We start from the raw sequence: 24,426 nt of genomic DNA, 5'->3' as shown, positions 1-24,426 counted from the left end.
GTTATAAATCACTCTCTATACATATGGTATGTAATTGTTACATAATCCATTGTGGACATTTAAGGGAACACTCTGGCAAAACTAAAATATTGGGGGAGATTAGGTTGTGTTACCATATTAAATAAGTAAAATTTCAAAGTGCTTATAAAAAGCATCAAAGCAATTTACTCGTTATTAACCCTGCTGTTCTGTTAGGTCAAAAATGACCGTTTTGAAATTCTATAATGTTATAAAAATTCAGCGTGTGATTCTGAGACTTGAGGCTCCCTGACTTTTCGTCATTAGGGGGGTACTCTCTGTGGGATTTTTTTTTTTTTTTTTTGTTTACTTTATTTGGTACAATTTTTTTTACACTTGTACTGTTCGGTCAAAAATGACCGATAGGCCTTTATTCAGCTCTCCAGACAATTTTTGACAAAAATAAAGGTGCTATCACCTCATTTTGAACTATATATTGCATCTACTACTATTTATCAATGTATCTGACTACTTTTGGTCAGAAAAGATTTACACATACCAACATTTTCAAGTTGCGATACAGCCGACGGATTCGCTTCCAGTATAGCTATGCGCAATTTATTTCACTGGTTTTTATTTACCCTGCTGTTCATATAGATCTAGTTCCATTCAGTTGTCAACATTTCATATTGTAAATCATGATTTTCTGATTTTCCATGTGTTTGCTGGTTGTACAGTATTACACTGTGCAATGCTGTACTAAGCAGAATTCACCTAAAGTGTTGTACTGTGAGCTTTTTCCTGCTGGACTCAAAGGGAGAAACGTTACCTGTGACAATTTCTTCACATCCTACCAATTGGGGCAGATGTTACAAAAAGACAATATAACTATGCTGGGTACTGTACGAAAAAATAAACCTGAACTTCCACAGGGTATCCTCAATAAGAGAGACGTACACAGTTCAATGTTTTATTTTACAAAGGACACTACGGTAGTGTCGTACGTTCCCAAAAAAAATAAACAAGTTATCCTCATGAGCACCATGCACCATGATGCAAAAATAAGTGAGAGAGAGGACAGAAAGCCAGACATGATTCTTCACTATAACGCCACTAAAGGTGCTGTTGACACATTAGACCAGCTTGTAGGCACGTATACATGTAAAAGAAAAACAAATAGGTGGCCTATGATTCTCTTTTACAACCTGATCGATGTATCTGCCTATAATGCCTTTGTATTGTGGCGGGAAATAAACCCCAAATGGCAAGAAAAAACATTACACAAACGACGGCTTTTTATTGAGGAATTGGGGAAGTCTCTCACTAATCCATATGTAAAAACACGGCCACGAAATCCAAGAAATGAGAGTGCAGAAAAAGTGGCCCGACAAATTCGAGAGCATGGTGGAGACGGCGAGCCAACAGCTTCGACCACCACTGATACTGAAACGGCTTCCACCATCGCAACCAGCTGCAAGCGAAAAAGATGCTCATTCTGTCCAACGTCCAGTAACCATAAATCTAATATTATGTGTTGCAAATGTGCAAAATACTTGTGCAAGCGTCATGTAAATTATACATGTGATCAATGCAAGTAATACATTAATCGCATTTATCATTTGTTTTTGACAAAAAACCTTTTTTTTGAAAAGTTTGTATATAGTTTAGAATAAAGAAAAGTTTTTATGTGCAATATGAAGCAAATATTGCAAAAAATGTTAATTTATTTGATTCAAAAAATAAAAGTTTTTGATTTAATTTTTCATCTGATTATTGAAAACCATGTTCACATACAGTAAAACAATGCAACAGGTAATCAAATAACACTTGAATTAGGTACAAATCACAACTTTGTTAGGTCCGGTCAAAAATGACCGGGAACAGTATAAGTGTATAAAAAACAACGTTTTTTGCCATTTTATAGAGAAAAATGCTTTTTTGTTTTTTTTTTTGCCTTTGAAAAAAGTATATCTACATAATGTTTGATATTATTACTTATAGTTAACATTTAGATCAAGATTTTTTTTTTATCTGCAAAAATAATCAATTTTTACAAAAATCGAAAAAATACCATGTTCCCTTTTGGATATAAAAAAAATATAAAACAAGCTTTGTATTTATTTTTTTTTTCTGGTATTTGAACAACCATCTTCACAAGCAATATAATAGTGCAAAAACTGTTTAAAAAAAACACTTAGATTAGCTAAAAATGATTATTTTATAAGGACGGTCAAAAATGACCGGGAACAGTACAAGTGTATGTGAAATCTAAACAGAACAGCAGGGTTAAAACTCCTCTCTAATCCTAAGAAAACAGGGATTTTATTTTTTTTGTGTACTGCTCATTGCCTAGGATATCAGCCACCTCTGCAATCCATCAGCAGTGGCTGGTTTCTTAGACGAGGAGAGCAGAAGCTATGGCACTAAAGTGATGTTGTGAAACTGTCCAGATTTCTGGATCCAATCCAGCTTCAGTGTCCCTGTGCTGCTCCGATGCTGCGGAGACAAAGATGTCCCTGATCACAGCATCAGAAAGCGCACAGTTCTGGCTAGCGAGCGGTGCAACCATGCACCTGCCGCCACTAAGCAAAAAGGCGGGAGGCAGGGGAGCGGTGTACTCCTGCTCAACAACATAAGACATGCTAAATGTGGCAAAAAAATGTCTTTTTTGCTCAAGTGCGTGGGAACATTTAGTGGTTATGTTGAAAAGGGGTGAGGTTTAATATGCACTGTGCTGCACTAAAAAAAAGTACACACAGGTGCAATGGATCAGAGTGAACAAATGTAGATGAACTAGACCAGGGGTCCCCAACCTGTAGCTCGGGAGCCACATGTGGCTCGCGGTCCCATGAATTGTGGCTCGCGGCTGTCTGTCAGCTTGGTGCATTAGCTCCAGTTCTAGCAAACAGGTATGAAGAGCACATCTGAAAATGGTGAATTTTGTGAGCAGCCCTGCACAGAAGAGCAGATCTGGATACACATATACTGGTCTTAGGGATTTTGAGATGATTTAAGTATGGTACGCTGGAGACAAGATGACACCACCTGTCAGAGGAGGTGTTTGAAGTTGGATGTGACAGTGTCTTGGGAGTGCTTTATATAGGAGAATACTGAATGGGGGATATTGTGGGATCCACCGGATCTTTGTATACTGCTTTGGGGTGATTTTTGTGGAAAAGCTTTAGTTACCATTATGACTGTAATGGGGGCTTTGGTTGCCACTATTGTGAATGTGGCTCTCGATCCTCTCTCAAGGCTGGATGTGGCTTACGACCCTCTGTCAGAGCTGAATGTGGCTCTCAAGGTCAGCTGCCGTCTATATATATTCACATGTAAAGCGCATGTAAAGCGCCAAGGACTAAATGGCGCTATAATAATAAATAATAATAATATAATAAGGAACACTGCCCATGTTTCCCAGCAGAGAATGAATAACATTACCAGCTCACTGCAGAGAAACACAGGTGGCAGGAGAGAAACAACTCGTTTCAAGTATCTAAAAGCTAAACTGACGCACGTTGCCGATGTCCAGCAGTAGCAGCGGTATTAGTGCAGCACCACCCAGCGACCGGGGCACTATGCTCAGACACGGATGTTATACGTTGTACATGACACAGACTAGCTGTAGTTTGGAGATTTCTCAGACGATGACAAGATGTACAATACTCAAGTTAGTTTGGCAAAGTTTAAAGTGCTAAGGTCTCCATTGAAATCCAAAATGGTTACAATAAAACCCAAAAGGTAAGGTACTTAAAACTTCATGTTCTTCTTCACTCCTATGGGATCCATTCATGTTTTTTGCAGAACAAAAATAGGAGGACTGAGTTGAAAGGGGGTGTGACTGGAGTATAATTTTAATAGTGCATAGGATAATCCATTAATGTCTTACCAGTGGGAATCTAAATTAAAGCAGCCCTAGCCAATGACTGAACTGAAGAAGTCATGTAATGGAGCACATCATTCCACTTATTGTTCACCAGGCACAGTGATGTACCTATTGTAGTAGCGGTACCGGGTGTTTGCGCTACGTCAAAATCACTGAAACTGGATTGAGCTGCAGTAAATTACAATATTCTGCAGTTTGCAAATTGCCTCTTCGGAGAAAAAGAGCACTTGAACTCTATAGCGCCACCTGTTGGAAGTAGCGATCCTACAAGTCACAATCAACCCTCTAACGAGTCGTGCAATATGACTTAGGATAAAAGCCAAATCAGTATCTCAATTCTCAGACACTGTGTTTCGGGCTGCTGGCCCTCGTCAGTGCGAAGCATGGGAACTGAATTGGCGAGGTGAGAGGCTCTGGACTGGGGTCTAAGGGGTAAAGTTTCTCCTTGTGGAGAGTGACATACCAGCTCTGGCTTGTCAAGGTAAGGACGGCTTAATCACCTATTGTAAGGATTGACCAACTTTATTTTTATCCTGGAAAACACATCCTCTCACATGGCTATTATAGACGTGTTAAAAAAAGTACTTTATAATTCTAAATCTGCTTCTTTATTGGGGCCTTGATTTATTAGAATGTTATTGCAGATCTGTCCCCCACTGAAATGAGTGTGATCCTCCTCCTGAAATCTAATGATAAACAGCAATGTACTAAATATAATAAATCTTAATTCTGTTCTCAAGTAATCACAGCGACTGTAGACCATAATTTATCAAATGTTCCAAAAATAGTCATGTGAAAATAAATCCTAAAGATCTGCACTATTGATGAGAAGAGGAACAATGAGCCCCACTGACGATTATATTAATGTGACTACACGAATCTTTCATTAAGAATTAAAATTGCGTCAAAAGTTCACGATCTGGAGCTTAGAATATATAATTAGGTCACAGCAGATTGTCCTATAAAGACAAGATGGTACTGCCGAAAACAGAATGACATATGCATATAAAGCAACGAGGAGTCTAATAGCTGAAATCAAAAGCGGGATTTCTCTGAAGGGCAAGTTAAACATTTAGCTAATTATAGCATTTCCAAACATTTTTACAAAATACTGCCTGTCGGGTTTTGACCTTTACTATTGAAAACTCAAAGGAAAAATGAAAATCCACTAAAATCCAGAAATGCTTTTGGGGAAAAACAATTATATTTTATTAACTTTACTGCAAAATATTGGTGTATAAGATAACTCCATTCAATTCAGCCTATACATTATGTATATATATATATATATATATATATATATGTATATATATATATATATATATATATACAGTGTGTCTGTAAAGTCATGGTGCACTTTTATAGTTTACATCTTGGCACCCTTTCTCTGGCCCAATCATATAAAACCTGTAGATGGAGGTCTGGCTCATAAGCCAATGTTGTGAAAACTTCCTCTAATGGTTTTGTGTAGAGACTATATGACACTTTGAACTTGGTATGTGATGTCTAACTTCACTTTCAGTACAGAAGAAATCACTACACGCTAGTCTGCAAAACTAAACAGACAGCGTGAACAACACCATGAAGAAACATTCAAGAGAGAAGATCATATTATCAGCTTGGTGTTGCATTTATTGGGCTGTGGAACCAGTGGTATGGCTATTTCTCCAATGTGTCCCAGGAGCTATTTTTCAATATGAAAACACCATAGCCAGATGTTTCTTGTGCTTCTGAGAGCAGCCTGCATGACTTAAAAGTGCTACAAAGGCCTCCACCATCACCACACTTGGCTCCCAATTCATCTGGGGTGTCATTGGTAGGCAACTGAAAGGGGGCTGCCAGCAGCGGATCTTTATTTCCGTGCACAAGTGTATTTAGAGTGGTGGAACATTCCTCAGCCAAGGTGTGGAAGTGCAGGGATTTCTGTGTGTGAGTCTCATACTTGATACTGTATAAATCGAAATGTTTTTAAAAATTTTGTTTTCATTTTTTTATAATTTGCTTACCATTAAAGAAGCACTTGTGTATATGTGACTGTAGTATAGGTTGACTGTATTAATAGACTCACCAGCGTATTCTCCAGGATCCAGATCTGTTTTTCTCTTCTCAATGACCTCTGTGCTCAGCAGTCTCTCCGGGTCATGCTGCGCTTTCCGTGACCCGGAAGTGGCTATTACAATGTAAGTCTATGCAGCTCGGAACAAGACTACGTAGACTTTCACTGTAAAAGAGACTTCGGGGTCATGCATAGAGTGGGCAGACTAGTCGGAATTGCTGTGGCAACACTGAAAAGTAGAACGGACCTGGATACTGGAGTCTATAGTGGTAGGTGAGTATATTAACACAGTGACACTACGCAGCATACCCATATTATTATTATTATTTATTTATATAGCATCATTAATTCCATGGTGCTGTACATGAGAAGGGGTTACATCAAAATAAAAATATCACTTACAGTAAACAAAACTAACAATGACAGACTGGTACAGAGGGAAGAGGACCCTGCCCTTGCGGGCTTACATTCTACAGGATTATGGGGAAGGAGACAGGAGGTTGAGGGTTGCAGTAGCTCCAATGGTGTTGAGATGGCCGTGTGTTCTTTACAGGCTGTAAGCTTCCTTGAAGAGGTGGGTTTTCAGGTTTCTTTTGAAGGATCCAAAAGTAGTGGATAACCGGATGTGTTGGGGCACTGAATTCCAGAGGATGGGTGATATTCGGGAGAAGTCTTGGAGGCGATTGAGTGAGGAGCGAATAAGCATGGAGGAAAGGAGGAGGTCTTGGGAGGACCGGAGATTACGTGAGGGAAGATATTGAGAGATTAGTGTGGAAATATACGGAGGAGAAAGGTTATGGATGGCTTTGTAGGTCAGTGTTAGTAGTTTAAACTGGATACGCTGGGAAATTGGGAGCCAGTGAAGGGATTTGCAAAGAGGTGAAGCAGGAGTGTAGCAAGGAGAGAGATTAATTACTCGGGCAGCAGAGTTAAGGACAGACTGGAGGGGTGGGAGAGTGTTAGAAGGTAGGCCACAGAGGAGTATGTTGCAGTAGTCGAGGCGGGAGATGATTAGGGCATGCACGAGCATTTTGGTAGAGTGTGGGTTGAGGAAAGGACGGATTCTGGAAATATTTTTGAGCTGGAGGCGACAGGAGGTGGCGAGAGCTTGGATTTGCGGTTTGAAGGACAGGGCAGAGTCAAGGGTTACTCCAAGGCAGCGGATTTTGGGGACAGGGGAAAGTGTGATTTCATTTATTTTGATAGATAGATCAGGTAGGGAAGATATGTGTGATGGAGGAAAGATAATGAGTTCAGATTTGTCCACATTGAGCTTGAGGAAGCGAGAGGAGAAGAAGGAGGATATGGTCGATAGACACTCTGGGATTCTGGAGAGCAGAGAAGTGACATCTGGGCCAGAGAGGTAGATCTGAGTGTCATCGGCATATAGATGGTACTGGAAGCCATAGGACCTTATGAGTTGTCCCAGGCCGAGTGTATAGATTGAGAAGAGTAAGGGTCCTAGGACAGAGCCTTGGGGGACTCCAACAGAGAGGGGGCGAGATGAAGAGGTAGTATGGGAGTGGGAAACGCTAAATGTGCGGTTGGCAAGATATGAGGAGATCATATAAACACATTTTGTATATAGAAGAACATTTTTCATGGGAGGGCTTTTTTAAACTTGTCTATCGATCCTATGAATTCCCTAATTCCTCGACTTTTTCATTTTGGTGTTGCAATTTCATTGTTGAGGATTGCATTTCCTAATTTTCTGGTTGTGGTGTAGAAACTCTAAAATTTTCTTAAACCTATGCAAAATATCAAGTCAGTGCTCCTTTGACTTACTGAAAACATTTTTCTGATGATCCAATGCACATCTATACAGAACTTGTACACATCCACTTTTCATTACATTGAAAACTTTGGTGCTCTTATTATTGACATGGAGGACATATCAAAAATAAGATCTAATAGTCAATTAAGCAACTTATAGGAAATAGATCCAAGTGGCAAGTAAATGACTCCAAGTGGTTGTCTTCTGCTGGACGTTTCAGGTTAGTCATGGTCAAACTCTGGTCTTCTTGAGCATGGTATTCCTCTGGTACATGTTGTGCCAGTTCTACCCTAGATATAAAAGATTTTTATTCCTTCATTCAATCTTGATTATAAATGTATAATGTTCTTATCATCCATCTTATTATCATCTAGGGGATCCATCCTACCGAACAGATGATTCACAGTTTTATTTCCAAATTGCAAATTACTTCTATTATTGAGGAAGTCATATGTTAATGAAAGTTTCCACATGGATCTCTGAAAATATATCTAAGTATTCAATTAATTACCACTGTCAAAGATTAATTTACTATATTTCATTAGTAATTGAAAATCCTATTACTTTCCAGAAATTTATCAGAACGTTCATTAATTAATCAGAATTTCTCAGGGGGTTTTACTTACTACTACTAATATGGTAAAAATTTGAAAACCGCATTTGATTTGTAATTACAGGGCTCCACAACAGAATATGGATTAATGATGTTTTTACTGTGAGATACTCAATTTTTGGGGGATTAGTGTTATGTATGCAGGAGGACTAACTCTCAAAGAACATGATACATGTGGTAGTATGATGAGAAGCATCCCAGCTCTTTCAGGAGCTTATTCCTTATTCAGAGACATAATTAAGAAAGGAGAATACAACCTACCGTATTTTCCGGCGTATAAGACGACTGGGCCTGTAAGACAACCTTCAACTTTTCCATTTAAAATACAGACTTTGGGATATACTCGCCGAATAAGTCGGGGGTCATCTTATATGCCGGGTGTCATCTTATACGGCATGTGCAGAGCTCTGTGGTTGTAGCATAAGGTGCAGGGAGCGATTCTGATGACGACACCCGGCGTATAAGACGACCCCCGACTTTTGAGAAGATTTTCAGCGGTCAAAAAGTCATCTTATATGCCAGAAAATACGATATTTAGAAGGAAAAATCATAAATACACAGCACATATAAAAACCAACGAAAAAGTATCCAAAAATGCGGAACCAAATAATTCAAACAACAAAACTCATTACCTAGCCAATTACTTTATGAACAGATGAGCAGTACTGGGTAAAGGGGTCTGTAGAATAGATTTTGGCCATGTTAATCTATTGCATTTCTCTTCCTTCTTTAACCCCTTCATGACCCAGCCTATTTTGACCTTAAAGACCTTGCCGTTTTTTCCAATTCTGACCAGTGTCCCTTTATGAGGTAATAACTCAGGAACGCTTCAACGGATCCTAGCGGTTCTGAGATTGTTTTTTCGTGACATATTGGGCTTCATGTTAGTGGTAAATTTAGGTCAATAAATTCTGTGTTTATTTGTGATAAAAACGGAAATTTGGCGAAAATTTTGAAAATTTCGCAATTTTCACATTTTGAATTTTTATTCTGTTAAACCAGAGAGGTATGTGACACAAAATAGTTAATAAATAACATTTCCCACACGTCTACTTTACATCAGCACAATTTTGGAAACAACATTTTTTTTTGCTAGGAAGTTATAAGGGTTAAAATTTGACCAGCGATTTCTCATTTTTACAACGAAATTTACAAAACCATTTTTTTTAGGGACCACCTCACATTTGAAGTCAGTTTGAGGGGTATATATGGCTGAAAATACCCAAAAGTGACACCATTCTAAAAACCGTTATAATAAATGAAATGTGGATTACATCTGCGCTGCTGCGACAAATAATAGATCCAGATATACTGTTAGGGTGTTCGGGTGGTTTATTCAACGCGTTTCGAAGCTCAAAGGCTTCTTCTTCAGGAAGTTTCCACACACAGATATCTGTGTGTGGAAACTTCCTGAAGAAGAAGCCTTTGAGCTTCGAAACGCGTTGAATAAACCACCCGAACACCCTAACAGTATATCTGGATCTATTATTTGTCGCAGCAGCGCAGATGTAATCCACATTTCATTTATTATAACGGTTCTGAGAGGTCGCAACGCCGACCTGTGGATCTGCAGCAGCTGACAACTACACGCTTGTACTGTGTACTACCAGGTGAGCAGTTCTCTCACAATTGATTAAGAACAATCCTGGGGATAAGACCCTATTTGCGCTTTTTTTGTCTCCTATCTTTCAATACCATTCTAAAAACTGCACTCCTCAAGGTGCACAAAACCACATTCCAGAAGTTTATTAACCCTTCAGGTGCTTCACAGCAGCAGAAGCAACATGGAAGGAAAAAATGAACATTTAACTTTTTAGTCACAAAAATGATATTTCAGCAACAATTTTTGTATTTTCCCAATGGTAAAAGGAGAAACTGAACAACGAAAGTTGTTGTCCAATTTGTCCTGAGTACACTGATACCTCATATGTGGGGGTAAACCACTGTTTGGGCGCACGGCAGGGCTTGGAAGGGAAGGAGCGCCATTTGACTTTTTGAATGAAAAATTGGCTGCACTCTTTAGCGGACACCATGTCAAGTTTGGAGAGCCCCCGTGTGCCTAAAAATTGGAGCTCCCCCACAAGTGACCCCATTTTGGAAACTAGACGCCCCAAGGAACTTATCTAGATGCACAGTGAGCCCTTTAAACCCCAAGCTGCTTCACAAATTGATCCGTAAAAATGAAAAAGTACTATTTTTTCACAAAAAAAATTCTTTTAGCCTCAATTTTTTCATTTTCACATGGACAACAGGATAAAATGGATCCTAAAATTTGTTTTGCAATTTCTCCTGAGCACACCGATACCTCACATGTGGGGGTAAACCACTGTTTGGGCACATGGTAAGGCTCGGAAGGGAAGGAGCGCCATTTGACTTTTTGAATGGAAAATTAGCTCCATCGTTAGCGGACACCATGTCGCGTTTGGAGAGACCCTGTGTGCTTAAACATTGGAGCTCCCCCACAAGTGACCCCATTTTGGAAACTGGACCCCCCAAGGAACTTATCTAGATGCCTAGTGAGCACTTTAAACCCTCAGGTGCTTCACAGAAGTTTATAATGCAGGGCCATGAAAATAAAAAATAATTTTTCTTTTCTCAAAAATGATTTTTTAGCCTGGAATTTCCTATTTTGCCAATGGTAATAGGAGAAATTGGACCACAAATGTTGTCCAGTTTGTCCTGAGTACGCAGATACCCCATATGTGGGGGTAAACCACTGTTTGGGCGCACGGCAGGGCTCAGAAGGGAAGGCACGCCATTTGGCTTTTTAAATAGAAAATTAGCTCCAATCATTAGCGGACACCATGTCGCGTTTGGAGAGCCCCTGTGTGCCTAAACATTAGAGATCCCCCACAAATGACCCCATTTTGGAAACTAGACCCCCAAAGGAACTAATCTAGATGTGTGGTGAGCACTTTGAACCCTCAAGTGCTTCACAGAAGTTTATAACGCAGAGCCATGAAAAAAAAAAAAAATTCTTTTCTCAAAAATGATTTTTTAGCCCACAATTTTTTATTTTCCCAAGGGTAACAGGAGAAATTTGACCCCAAAAGTTGTTGTCCAGTTTCTCCTGAGTACGCTGATACCCAATATGTGGGGGTAAACCACTGTTTAGGCACATGCTGGGGCTCGGAAGTGAAGTAGTGACGTTTTGAAATGCAGACTTTGATGGAATGCTCTGCGGGCGTCACGTTGCGTTTGCAGAGCCCCTGATGTGGCTAAACAGTAGAAACCCCCCACAAGTGACCCCATTTTGGAAACTAGACCCCGAAAGGAACTTATCTAGATGTGAGGTGAGCACTTTGAACCCCCAAGTGCTTCACAGAAGTTCATAACACAGAGCAGTGAAAATAATAAATACGTTTTCTTTCCTCAAAAATAATTTTTTAGCCCAGAATTTTTTATTTTCCCAAGGGTTACAGGAGAAATTGGACCACAAATGTTGTTGCCCAGTTTCTCCTGAGTAAGCTGATACCCCATGTGTGGGGGTAAACCACTGTTTGGGCACACGTGGGGGCTCAGAAGGGAAGTAGTGACTTTTGAAATGCAGACTTTGATGGAATGGTCTGCGGGAGTCACGTTGCGTTTGCAGAGCCCCTGGTGTGCCTAAACAGTAGAAACCCCACACAAGTGACCCCATTTTGGAAACTAGACCCCCAAAGGAACTTATCTAGATATGTGGTGAGCACTTTCAACCCCCAAGTGCTTTACAGAAGTTTATAACACAGAGCCGTGAAAATAATAAATAAGTTTTCTTTCCTCAAAAATAATTTTTCAGCCCAGAATTTTTTATTTTCCCAAGGGTTACAGGAGAAATTGGACCCCAAAAGTTGTTGTCCAGTTTCTCCTGAGTACGCTGATACCCCATGTGTGGGGGTAAACCACTGTTTGGGCACACGTCGGGGCTCAGAAGGGAAGTAGTGACTTTTGAAATGCAGACTTTGATGGAATGGTCTGCGGACGTCATGTTGCGTTTGCAGAGCCCCTGGTGTGCCTAAACAGTAGAAACCCCCCACAAGTGACCCCATTTTGGAAACTAGACCCCACAAGGAACTTATCTAGATATGTGGTGAGCACTTTGAACCCCCAAGTGCTTCATAGACGTTTACAACGCAGAGCCGTGAAAATAAAAAATCATTTTTCTTTCCTCAAAAATGATGTTTTAGCAAGCAATTTTTTATTTTCTCAAGGGTAACAGGAGAAATTGGACCCCAGTAATTGTTGTGCAATTTGTCCTGAGTATGCTGGTACCCCATATGTGGGGGTAAACCACTGTTTGGGCACACGTCGGGGCTCGGAAGTGAGGGAGCACCATTTGACTTTTTGAATACAAGATTGGCTGGAATCAATGGTGGCGCCATGTTGGGTTTGGAGACCCCCTGATGTGCCTAAACAGTGGAAACCCCTCAATTCTAACTCCAACACACCCCTAAACCTTATCCCAACTGTAGCCGTAACCCTAATCACAACCCTAACCCCAACACACCCCTAACCACAACCCTAACCCCAACACACCCCTAACCCTAACCACAACCCTAATTCCAACCCAACCCTAGCCCTAAGGCTATGTGCCAACGTTGCGGATTCGTATGAGATTTTTCAGCACCATTTTTGAAAAATCCGCGGGTAAAAGGCACTGCGTTTTACCTGCGGATTTACCGCAGATTTCCAGTGTTTTTTGTCCGGATTTCACCTGCGGACTCCTATTGAGGAACAGGTGTAAAACGCTGCGGAATCCGCACAAAGAATTGACATGCTGCGGAAAATACAACGCAGCGTTCCCGCGCGGTATTTTCCACACCATGGGCACAGCGGATTTGGCTTTCGATATGTTTACATGGTACTGTAAACCTGATGGAACTCTGCTGCAGATCCGCAGCGGCCAATCCGCACCGTGTGCACATAGCGTAATTCTAAAGGTATGTGCACACGCTGCGGAAAACGCTGCGGATCCGCAGCAGTTTCCCATGAGTTTACAGTTCAATGCAAACCTATGGGAAACAAAAGTCGCTGTACACATGCTGCAGAAAAACTGCACGGAAACGCAGCGGTTTACATTCCGCAGCATGTCACTTCTTTCTGCGGATTCCGCAGCGGTTTTACAACTGCTCAAATAGAAAATCGCTGTTGTAAAACCGCATTGAAATGCGCAGAAAAAACATGGTAAATCCGCCATCAATCCGCAGCGGTTTAGCACTGCGGATTTATCAAATCCGCAGCGGAAAAATCCGCAGAGGACCAGAATACGTGTGCACATACTGAAACCCTAACCCTAGCCCTAACCCTAGCCCTAACCCTAGCCCTAACCCTACCCCTAACCCTAACCCTACCCCTACCCCTAACCCTAACCCTACCCCTAACCCTACCCCTAACCCTACCCCTAACCCTAACCCTACCCCTACCCCTAACCCTAGCCCTAACCCTACCCCTACCCCTAACCCTAGCCCTAACCCTAGCCCTAACCCTACCCCTAACCCTAACCCTACCCCTAACCCTAACCCTACCCCTACCCCTAACCCTAGCCCTAACCCTACCCCTAACCCTACCCCTAACCCTACCCCTAACCCTACCCCTAACCCTAACCCTAGTTCTTACCCCAACCTTAGTGGAAAAAAAATGTTTTTATTTTTTTTTATTGTCCCTACCTATGGGGGTGACAAAGGGGGGGGGGGGGTCATTTACTTTTTTTTTTTATTTTGATCACTGAGATATAACCCATCTCAGTGATCAAAATTCACTCTGGAACGAATCTGCCGGCAGATTCGGCGGGCGCACTGCACATGCGCCCGCCATTTTGGAAGATGGCGGCGCCCAGGAAAGAAGACAGACGGTCCCCGGGAGGCCAGGTAAGTATAAGGGGGGGAGATCAGGGCACGGGGGGGGGGGCGTCGGAGCATGGGGGGGTGGATTGGAACACGGGGGGTGGATTGGAGCACGGAGTGGGTGATCGCTGTGCGGGCGGGTGGATCGGAGCACGGGGGGGATCGCTGTGCGGGGGGGGATTGCTGTGCGGGGGTGGATCGGAGTGCGGGGGGGTTTGATTGGAGCACGGGGGGTGTGATTGGAGCACGGGGGGAGCGGGCAGGAGGACGGGGGAGCGGAGCACAGGACCGAGGGGAGCGGACCACAGATCGGGGGGCTGGGGGGGCGATCAGAGGGGTGGGGTGGGTGCACATTAGTGTGTCCAGCCATGGCCGATGATATTGCAGCATCGGCCATGGCTGGATTGTAATATTTCACCATTTTTGTAGGTGAAATATTACAAATCGCTCTGATTGGCAGTTTCACTTTCAACAGCCAATCAGAGCGATCGTAGCCAAGAGGGGGTGAAGCCACCCCCCCTGGGCTAAACTACCACTCCCCCTGTCCCTGCAGATCGGGTGAAATGGGAGTTAACCCTTTCACCCGATCTGCAGGGACGCGATCTTTCCATGACGCATATGCTGCGTCATGGGTCGGAATGGCACCGACTTTCATGACGCAGCGTATGCGTCAAAGGTCGGGAAGGGGTTAATTGAATTTGTATTAATTTAGTAGTCTTATACAATATTTGGTTAATTTATCTCTTTATTACGGCTCAACACACAATTATTTTATTCTATACAATCTTTTACATCTATTGATTGGGAGTTGGCACTGCTAATAACGAGTATCATTACATAAAATTGTGAACTGCCTGCCACTTTACATTTTAATTTGTCTTGTGTGATTGTATTGTATGATTGATACGTATATATTATGATATTTACAGGATATATGCACATATATATGTGTATATTTTCAATGTATTTTTTAATTGCGGCCTTTTTACTTTTTTTAAATAAAGTACGATAATCGATTAGGTGATTCTTTTTTATGCTTAAATTAGGCTGGTTTCACATTTGCGTTTAAAAACGCAGCGTTTTGAACGCAAACGCATGTGGTAAAAAAACGCATGTAAACGCGTTAAAACGCCGTGTTTTTTAGACGCATGCGTTTTTGCATGCTTTAATACAAACGCGGCATTTTGAAGTGTTTACATGCGTTTTTTCCTGCGTTTGCGTTTTTAAAACGCATGATGAGAAGTGTCTGACAGCTGCCAATCATCAAAATCAACAAGAAAACCCACTTTAAACAGAAATAGCTAGGGTTAGGGTTAGGGTTAGAATCCCTAGTAACCCTAGGGATCCTAACCCTAACTTTAACCCTAACCCTAACCTTAACCCTAATCCTAGGGATCCTAACCCTAACCCTATCCGGAACCCTAACCCTAAGGGATCCTAACCCTAACCCTTTGGGTTAGGGTTAGGGTTAGGATCCCTTAGGGTTAGGGTTTGGGGTTGGCTTATGAGTGTGTATTCTTGTGTTTTCCTATTAAAACGCATGCATTTAAAACCGCATGCAATCGCATGCGTTTACATAGACAGCAATAGGCATTTTTGCGGCAAAAAAACGCTGCTAGAAATTACGTGCATGCGTTTTTAATGTTAAGTATAGGGGAAAAAAATGCATGTGTTTTTTTGCGCTAAAACACAGTGGCAAAAAACGCAAATGTGAAACCAGCCTTATTCGGTACCCCATTTTGGATACTTTCTCTTTGGATTTTGTAATTTAGAATGGATGATGAAATAACAATTTTGAACATCTTTTCTTAGAACTTTGTGATGTGCCGTACCATTGTTTTCCCCCCTAGAAATGTAGGAAATGTAGGCAACTGCCATTTGGAGGGGAGAGGTGGTGTCACTTCACAGCCTTACACTGTGTAATCATTGCTGACTATCAGACTTTGCAGAGACATATCCTATTGACATGAAAAGGCTATACCAAGCTGAAAAGTTATTGTTATGATTATGCTTTGCTTATATTTCGCAATCTTATTCCTCAGCACTTTACAGACATCATCATCGCTGCCCCCAATGTGGCTAAGGATCTAAATTCACTATCAGTATGTCTTCGGAGAGTGGGAGGAAACCGAAGAACTCGGAGAAAACCCACACAAACATGGGGAAAGCATACAAATTCATTGCAGATGTTGTCCTTGGTGGGATTTGAACCTAGATCTCCTAAAATAACCTAGAAAAACTAAAATAAAAAACAACAATATACCATACCTGTCTGTCGTTCTGTCACACACTGTAATCCATGTCTGAGGGGTAAACAGTTTTTAACCTGGACGGGGCCAAGGTGCAACTGTCCAGGCTGAGAACCACTGGTTACTGAACTGTTGCAAGCACAGCCTCAAAGACCGGTGGTGACGTCATCGAAGTTATCTCCGGTCACTGAGGCTGCGTTCCCAGCCGGGCTGGACTGCCGTAACCTCGGTGAGATCCAGTGAGAGAGTTTTTCTCACAGTGCTAGCAAGGATCTCACCGAGGTCATGGCAGTTCAGCCTGGCTGGGAACATAGCTTCAGTGACCGGAGGTAGCCTCGATGACATCATCACCGGTCTCTAAGGCTGCGCTCGCAGCAGTTCAGTCACCAGTGCATCTTGGCACCGTCCAGGTTGAAAACTGTTTATTTCCCAGACATGGATTATGGCATGGTACAGAACGACAGACAGGTATGGTATATAGTTGTTTTTTTATTTTAGTTTTATTACAGGAGAATGAGGGCTTTGGTGGAATAGGCATTAGGTGAATATAACGGTGTTATTTTTAAATAAAAATGGAAAACTATGTTTAGTCTTATTTCAAATAAAGGGCTTTATTTTGGCTGTGTCTTTATTTGCCATGTACCTATAGGATTAGTATTTGATATGTGTCTTATAGATGCCTCTCCATTACAAAGCCATGCGCTTGATGTCACTTGACAATACAAAGGTGACATCAAACCCACAAATATGAACCCCACTTGCCACCGCTACAGGGCAAGTGGGAAGAGTCGGGCAAAGCACCAGAATTGGCACATGTAATAGATGTGCCTTTTCTGGGTGGCTGCGGGCTGCTATTTTTAGGCTGGGGGGGGCCAATATCCATGGTCGCTTACCAGCCTGAGAATACCAGCCCCCTGCTGTCTGCTTTAGAAAGGCTGGTTGTCAAAAATGGGGGGACCCCATGCTGTTTTTTTAAATTATTTATTTAAATAATTACAAAAAACTGCATGAAGACCCCTCTATTCTTGATAACCAGCCTTGTTGAAGATGACAGCTGAGGGTTGCAGCCCCCAGCTGTGAGTTTTGCCTGGCTGGTTATCAAAAATACAGGGGAACCCACAATGTTTTTTTTTTTATTATTTATTTATAGTGCAGGAGCGGCTGATGAATACTCCCATCCCCCACTCCTGCTCTCACTGTTACTAGCTGCAGCAGGTGTCAGATGATGGGATCATTAGTCCCATCAGTTGACACCAGTGACCGGAGGTAATCTTTATACCTCCGATCACAGCTGAGCACTCATGCTGTCTTTTAAAAGCGTGGGAACCGCGGCTCTCTGACTGGCAGGGATGATTTCACCGCTGATCAGAAGTGGCGTTTGCTGCGCTGGCATGGAGAAGTCCGTGCCCAAACAGTAGGTGTTCGGTTTGGACACCCAGGACCCCAGTGCTGCAAGGTTAAAACCACTGTGATTGCAAACATTGAGCCACCATTACAATTGTCAATGGTAATTCTACCATTCTGGTAAATCGAAGGTTTCGCACCCATGAGACCCACACCTATCTGACAATTATCACAATTTTGCAATGGATAAATTCACATGTGCATGCTGGACCAAACATGATTTATAAAGCTGCCTGGGGAATAAGCAGAGTATTAGACAAAATATTTCTCTGCCATAAACACTCATTTTTACCCATCACCAACCAGGCCAAGCAGAATATACCATCTTTTCATTTGCCGTTAGCACTATCTAAAATTAAATGAACTCAATAAAGATTTCAATGAACAAGAAAGAGCCAATTAGATTAAACAGATGTTCCCATTAACTCCCTCCTATCTGAAACGCTTAGTAATGGCCTGTAAGTTGACCAATCTCAAACATTTGAGAAGTCAGGTTATATCCCAGTGCTGAAGATTTAAGAAAGGGTTCTTTTTGAGATACAGAAATCCTTATGGTAGGAAATGTGTGGAAAAGATATTTTTGTCTTCAAACCATTCAAGCATCCTTGAATGTGAAAGGGATGAAGCAGATGGCCTTACTAGTGAGAGAAAAAGAAGAGCAATTAGTCCAACTTAACAAAGTAGGGATACCTGATGGAGAGCTGGGAATGTTGTGTTCTCATTAACCTCTTATGTTACCGCTATATAGTAAAAGGCTGCAATCCAAGGGTTCATGTATTAAAAAATGATGAATAACATCAGACCTGAAGTATATGCAGACAATAGCTCATATTTCATATTTAGAAGGGTTGTCCAATTAAATTGAGTTAACACCTATTTGCAAGGGTTCCATGTGCTGGGACTTGCGCCATTCAGCAGGACGGGACATTTTTATCCCCATCAAAGAACTTTTATACCTGTTACAAAACGGATAACCAATTCAGTTGCTGGACTGCCACGCCATTTATTCTCTATTGGTCTGCTGGAAAAAAAACAGGGTGCAGTGCTTGGCAGCCCAGTTGGCTCTGAATGGGGTAGCAGTCAAGCATGAGCACTTCCACTCCATTAAAGCGGGATAAAAGTGACCTGTTCTGACAATCCCAGTGGTGTGACTCATACTGGTAATAAAGTTATCACCTATCCCATAGATAACTTATTTTCACCAGACAACCAGTATAATTCCAGCTGGAAAAGTCTCTTTTATATCTTTATAGATTAAAAAAAAAATTAAATTAGAAGTAATTAACAATTATATACTGCCAAGTAACACTGTACTGACAACGTCTGCAACAAAATTTGTTTAAATTAGGACAGTAATGTACCGCAGCCCGTGACTGGAGTTTATTTCTGATGCTGATGCACGGGCTGCATTAGGATGCATTATAGGCACACCTTTACTGCAGTGCACTCATGATCAATACTGGCGTACAAAACGCCATTCTATATGAATCGACCCTAATGGGAACGATTCATCTTCCACTTTAAAACTGTCATGTAGAAGTTGTACATTTTTGCAGAACTCTTATTAACATTTTTATACCAGTTCAAACACTTCTTAAAATAATGGGGACTAAAAAGGTGACACGACCAAAAAAAAATTATTTTAATTTACGCGACAAAGTGGACGGAATTATACTAGAAATTGACTCCTGTCTATCGGGGGAGCAGATTTCTGACTATAACGAACAAAAGCCACAAAAAGATGCTCCAAAAATTAAGTAGCACATGTCTTCTAATAAATTTTGTGCATCTTATTTCAGTAGGATATGAACAATTAGGAAAATGCAGGATCATGTACTTAGCTCTTTGGGCCTGATTCATCAAAGCCTTCATGCCAAAATTCTGGTTTTAAAGCTTTGAAAAGTTGTAAAATTTAGGTACCAAAATTTTGTGAGTTTTAGCATTTTCAGGCCAGTTTCTCCCAGCTTTGCCAAAATGGGCATAGCTGGGACGAAACTGGTGCAGGGCGGGGGGGAATGCGGGGTGGGGGGTGTGCCACAACAGCTTGTCTAATTCATGTTGAGTTGTGACCTTTCCTACTCCAGAAATCTCCTTCCAGTCCATACCACAAGTAGGCTCACGCCATATGTCAGATGTACATATCTTCATGAATCAGGTGCCTCTGACTCTAGCACGTCCCCTCATCAAGACCAGCATGAACAATGCCGGTGATGATGAATTGGCCTCTGTATTTGCATTAGGTTTGGAAGGTGCTGGTGTCAATGTGGTGTAACACAAGCAATGTTTTAGTATCTCATTGTTGAACCTGCTTAGCCTATTGATATCAATAGAGGCAGGAAAATATCTAGTCTTTTATTTGTTCTTTGATCTTGTAAAAAAATAAGACTGTATCAGTACGCTTTGACACCCATGATATGCTAAGCACGCCCTGCCGTGTTTATATGCGCATTGCCAGTCGTAGTACTAGTCATCGCCATTTATAATTATTTATGTCAAAATTCACCAAACTTTCAGACACATATTGCTCAATGTAAATACTGTAGGGATTATTGACAAGATTCTTCTTGCTTTACAATATGTCAAACTATTGATAGACAATAAGATTAACCCCTTAACGACCAGGGGGATTTTTGTTTTTGAGTTTTCGCTTTTCGCTCCCCTTCTTCCCAGGGCCATAACTTTTCTTCAAAGAGAGAGTCCGACGTGGCCGTACTATTATGCCCAACGTCGGAAAGGGGTTAAAAAGTTGTCCCAAATGTAAGGTCGACTTTTTAGCACAGGAAACACTAAAATATAATAAATAGGACTAATAATTTATTTGACTGGGACTTATTTAATAAATTAATCCAGTTAGTTATAACAATATTCCAGACAATATGACATTTACCTGGTGAAGACTGGTCACTGCTCAGGACAAGTGTGGCAGGAGTAGGTCTGCGTCTGCGAATCTAGTTGAAAAGAAAATATGTTTGTTATTCTGCAAAGCATTTACGATATAGTGAATTTACTAATTGCTTATGCTAGTTAACTAGTACATTCATTTACTTTACTGCTGTTTATTGTCTATTTAGCACCGGAATACAAGTAATCTCATAATAAATGCTGTATATTTCCCACCATCACATGCTGTATGGTATACAGTGAAAAATATACAATTATCACATGCCTACAGTCGGTACTATTTAGGTGTTTCAGGTATGTTCATTGAAAAGATGGTGTCTTGTTCCTTCGTTCTAGCTCTACATAGGTTAAACACAAGTAGATAGTCTTTATTACAGCTTAACCCTATTTCTGACCCAAAGGGCAGAGACACACTGCCGTATTTCTCGTGCGATCGCATGGCACTGCAGGGACTGGCCGGCACCTCTCCTGACCCAAGCATGACAGCGTGATGGATTATTATGCAGCTGTCAAGCTCAGGTCAGGAGAACCAGCAGCCAGTACAAGTTTTAGGATGCGATTCTCTGAGAAATACGCCAGTGTGTCTCTGCCCAAAGATGTAGTTCAATCCTGTTGGCAACATTAAAATATTTTCTGAACTTCTATGACAAGCATACCAATAAGACCCTGTAAGAGTGTTGATAATGGTTCCCCCCACTCTCTTATAAAAATTAAAGAATGTCTCCACCTGTACCACCACTATTAAGTACCAAATTATACAGGACAGTCCAGGACTGTGTTATATTTCACTGATTTATTATTAAGCTTATTTTACATACCTCCATCATATTCGACAGCGCTTTACATACATTGTCATCATGGTCCCCATTGGGGCTCACAATCTAAATTCCCTATCAGTATGCAAGCGGAAACTAACGTACCAGGAGAAAACCCATGCAAACAAAGAGGAGAAATTACAAACTCCTTGTAGATGTTGTCCTTGGTCAGATTTCAACTCCGGACTGCAGCGCTGCAAAGCAACACTACTAACCACTGATCCACACTGCTGCCCTGGTTATTATGAGTTTCCATTGATCCTATTGCAATAGAGATGCAACCTCAATAGAGGGGTTTTCTGGGCACAGAGATACTTAAAATCTAGCCTAGCGAGTCACCGTATGTAGCACCTTCTTCCCCTGTACGATTACCTTTTCTCTTGCCCTATTTAACGTCCCTCTGAACACTCAGTTTACCAGTTTTCTGATGCACTGCGCCTGCGCAATATGGCATCACTGTGACGTGCGCCATCATTTTCTGAAGCAAGCTCTCCCTTTATTTAACCCCAGATATTTCCAATATTTGGGGCTAAACAAGCATCGCCACATGTCTATTATCATTGGCTGGCCGGGGTTCATTCAGATACATTATGCTGTCACCTTTCGCCCACTATGGCTGCAGCTACGCTCCAGGTTATCTCTATTGCCTCAGGCCAGGTAGCATTTCTAAAACTGTTCCCTCTTTTCCTTCCTGTCAAAATGTCTTTCTAATTTAATATTTAATATAATTGTTTTTATTGTTTCTGCATCTCAAATAACCACCTATTATAGTCTTTCTTACTCTTCCCTACATATATATTGCTTTTTTTGCATGCACTTCGATGCCATTGCTCTTATATATGGTTATGTGCACATGTTCTCAAATGTTCTTTTCATTTGTTCCTTTTCCATTATACTTTTTTATCTCTTCTTTGCCTTCCATTCCAGAATCTCATCTCTACTTCATTTCCCTTCTCTCAGCCCGGACCTTACCATACAGGAGGACTCATATATTAAGCGAGGTGCCATATATTAGGCTTACATGACTTAGGCTTTATATTCTCACCTCTGCTCCACCTTCACTTTAATTGTATTTTTTATTTTTAAGCCCGAATTATTTGAAGTGCCCAAACATACATTATATCAGTTTGATGATATTCTATGATATCACAATGAGCCTCTCACGGGTCTTTCACATCAATACTGTTGTCTTACATCTCATTGTATATCTTTTACATGTATTTCTGTGCATTCCAATGTGTATGTGATACCATTGTGCTTCATAGTTATTAGCATATATTTCCATATGATTTTAATCTCTGCGCTTCCCCCTTTCCTCCTCCAAATAACCCCTCCATTTCCTACTTTGTTGCTATACCGTACTTATTTCACCATTGATTGTCAAATAAATCTCCTTAAAAAACTGCTTATGAGACTGGCTGACCAAATAAAGATTGATAAATTGAATGATACTAACTGTCTTCTCTACTTTTAGGTGCTGGAATGTTATCGTGAAAATATGCTTGGACGGCGATCCTTACCCCATGCCCAAATCTAATAGAACAGTGTTACTGTTTTATTTCCCAAAAAATTGGACCTCATGGAAATAGTAAGGGGCAAAAGGGTGCATGTGAAAATGGAGTATATAGGCTTGTTCCTGAGAGAGTGGAGTCCATCCACCAACAGAGAGAAGATTATCCGCTATAAAAGCAAGACTTTGTCACAGTGAATGGGAGCATCTAGGCTTCCTAAATGTTAGGATTGACAGGCCAATGGAGTCTTAGTGCTGATGGCTAAGTGAGAAATGAATTATCAAACAGATACAGAGACTAATTTTTGGGTGTATGGAATTTTGACACAAGAGTGTGCAAATTGCCAGACAAGGGCTACTGCAAGGCATCGCTGTGAAAAAAGGAGTGACTTTGACAAGCATTCTAAGCTGTTCTTTATTATAAGAGACACAGACTATGACACAGCAAAGGAGGTGCTGCTGAAGTGATTGCCAGCAGTCTCAAGAACAAGTATAGTGTTCCAAATATTAGCTCATTGCTGTATACCAACTTTTCTCTGTTGTTGCCTGTAAAAGAGAGTCTGAAACTATTACGCACGTTGCCTTCCAGAAATTTTTTTGGCAGTGTCCACCTGATTTTCTTTGGACATCCATGAATTGGGAAACCTCTCACGTATTAATGGTATCTATATTTTTTTAAAGAAGCACGTCACTCCACCCATGCAAATCCCTTACAGTCCATTTATCTGATTCATACCATACTAGTCCTGGGATGTTATGTGTTGACATACCTTTTATCCCTGTATTGAGTATTACAAATTAAGCAATGTGACATGAAAAATGTAAACTATGGTCATGAATTATGGCTATGGTTGGAACAATACAAAACTGCGGCAGTGAAATAATGCATAAACCAACCCAGGATGGTTTGTAGGTTCACATTCTGTTTCAAGAATCAAAACTGTGTGCCAAAATCAAGATTGGTCACTTTTTTTTAAGCATTTTGGATTTTAGTCTGGAGCCCAGACTATCTCTGCTTTCTTTTATCTAATCATTATCTGACAGGTGACTGTGCAGAAAATGTCCCTAAAAGCCTGTGACATTTCTCTAATAATACATTTATCTCTGGCTACATGTTGCCTCAGCTGGAAAAAAATGATGTCTCTATTGTTTGCAGGTAGCCGGTCAATTTTAAGTACATTGTAAAATCACAGTGACATACACGGTTGTTTTCCATTAATACTATTAAATGCGTGGAAATTCGAACAAAATAATTGCTCAATTTCCACTGATTTTACCGTTGTGTGTGTTATCTGCATTAGTGTTCCTCATATTATTACTGACGAAAAACAGCAGAAAGGACTCGTCGTCTCTGATCTTATATAACCCCAGTTGTCAGGGAGCGTCATCCTTGGGCCACTGCTATTACCTTGGCTGATTGCCCAACTGTGCTGCTAAA

The 24,426-nt window shown here is 41.1% G+C and overlaps 1 protein-coding gene across 3 annotated transcripts in view; it reads right to left on the bottom strand.

The window, feature by feature from the left end:
• Positions 1–24,426, bottom strand: part of PPP1R1A (protein phosphatase 1 regulatory inhibitor subunit 1A) — a 478,692-nt gene that overhangs the window by 117,783 nt on the left and 336,483 nt on the right. For all 3 annotated transcript variants that reach the window (XM_069758700.1, XM_069758699.1, XM_069758698.1), the window contains one exon: positions 20,650–20,710. In XM_069758700.1, coding sequence (XP_069614801.1) covers positions 20,650–20,710 — 61 coding nt within the window. The remainder of the gene's footprint in view (positions 1–20,649; positions 20,711–24,426) is intronic.

Source organism: Ranitomeya imitator, chromosome 3, assembly GCF_032444005.1.
Source record: "Ranitomeya imitator isolate aRanImi1 chromosome 3, aRanImi1.pri, whole genome shotgun sequence".
NCBI lineage: Eukaryota > Metazoa > Chordata > Amphibia > Anura > Dendrobatidae > Ranitomeya > Ranitomeya imitator.
The sequence above is the reverse complement of the archived record's forward strand: the minus strand, read 5'-3'. Positions and strand labels throughout refer to the sequence as shown.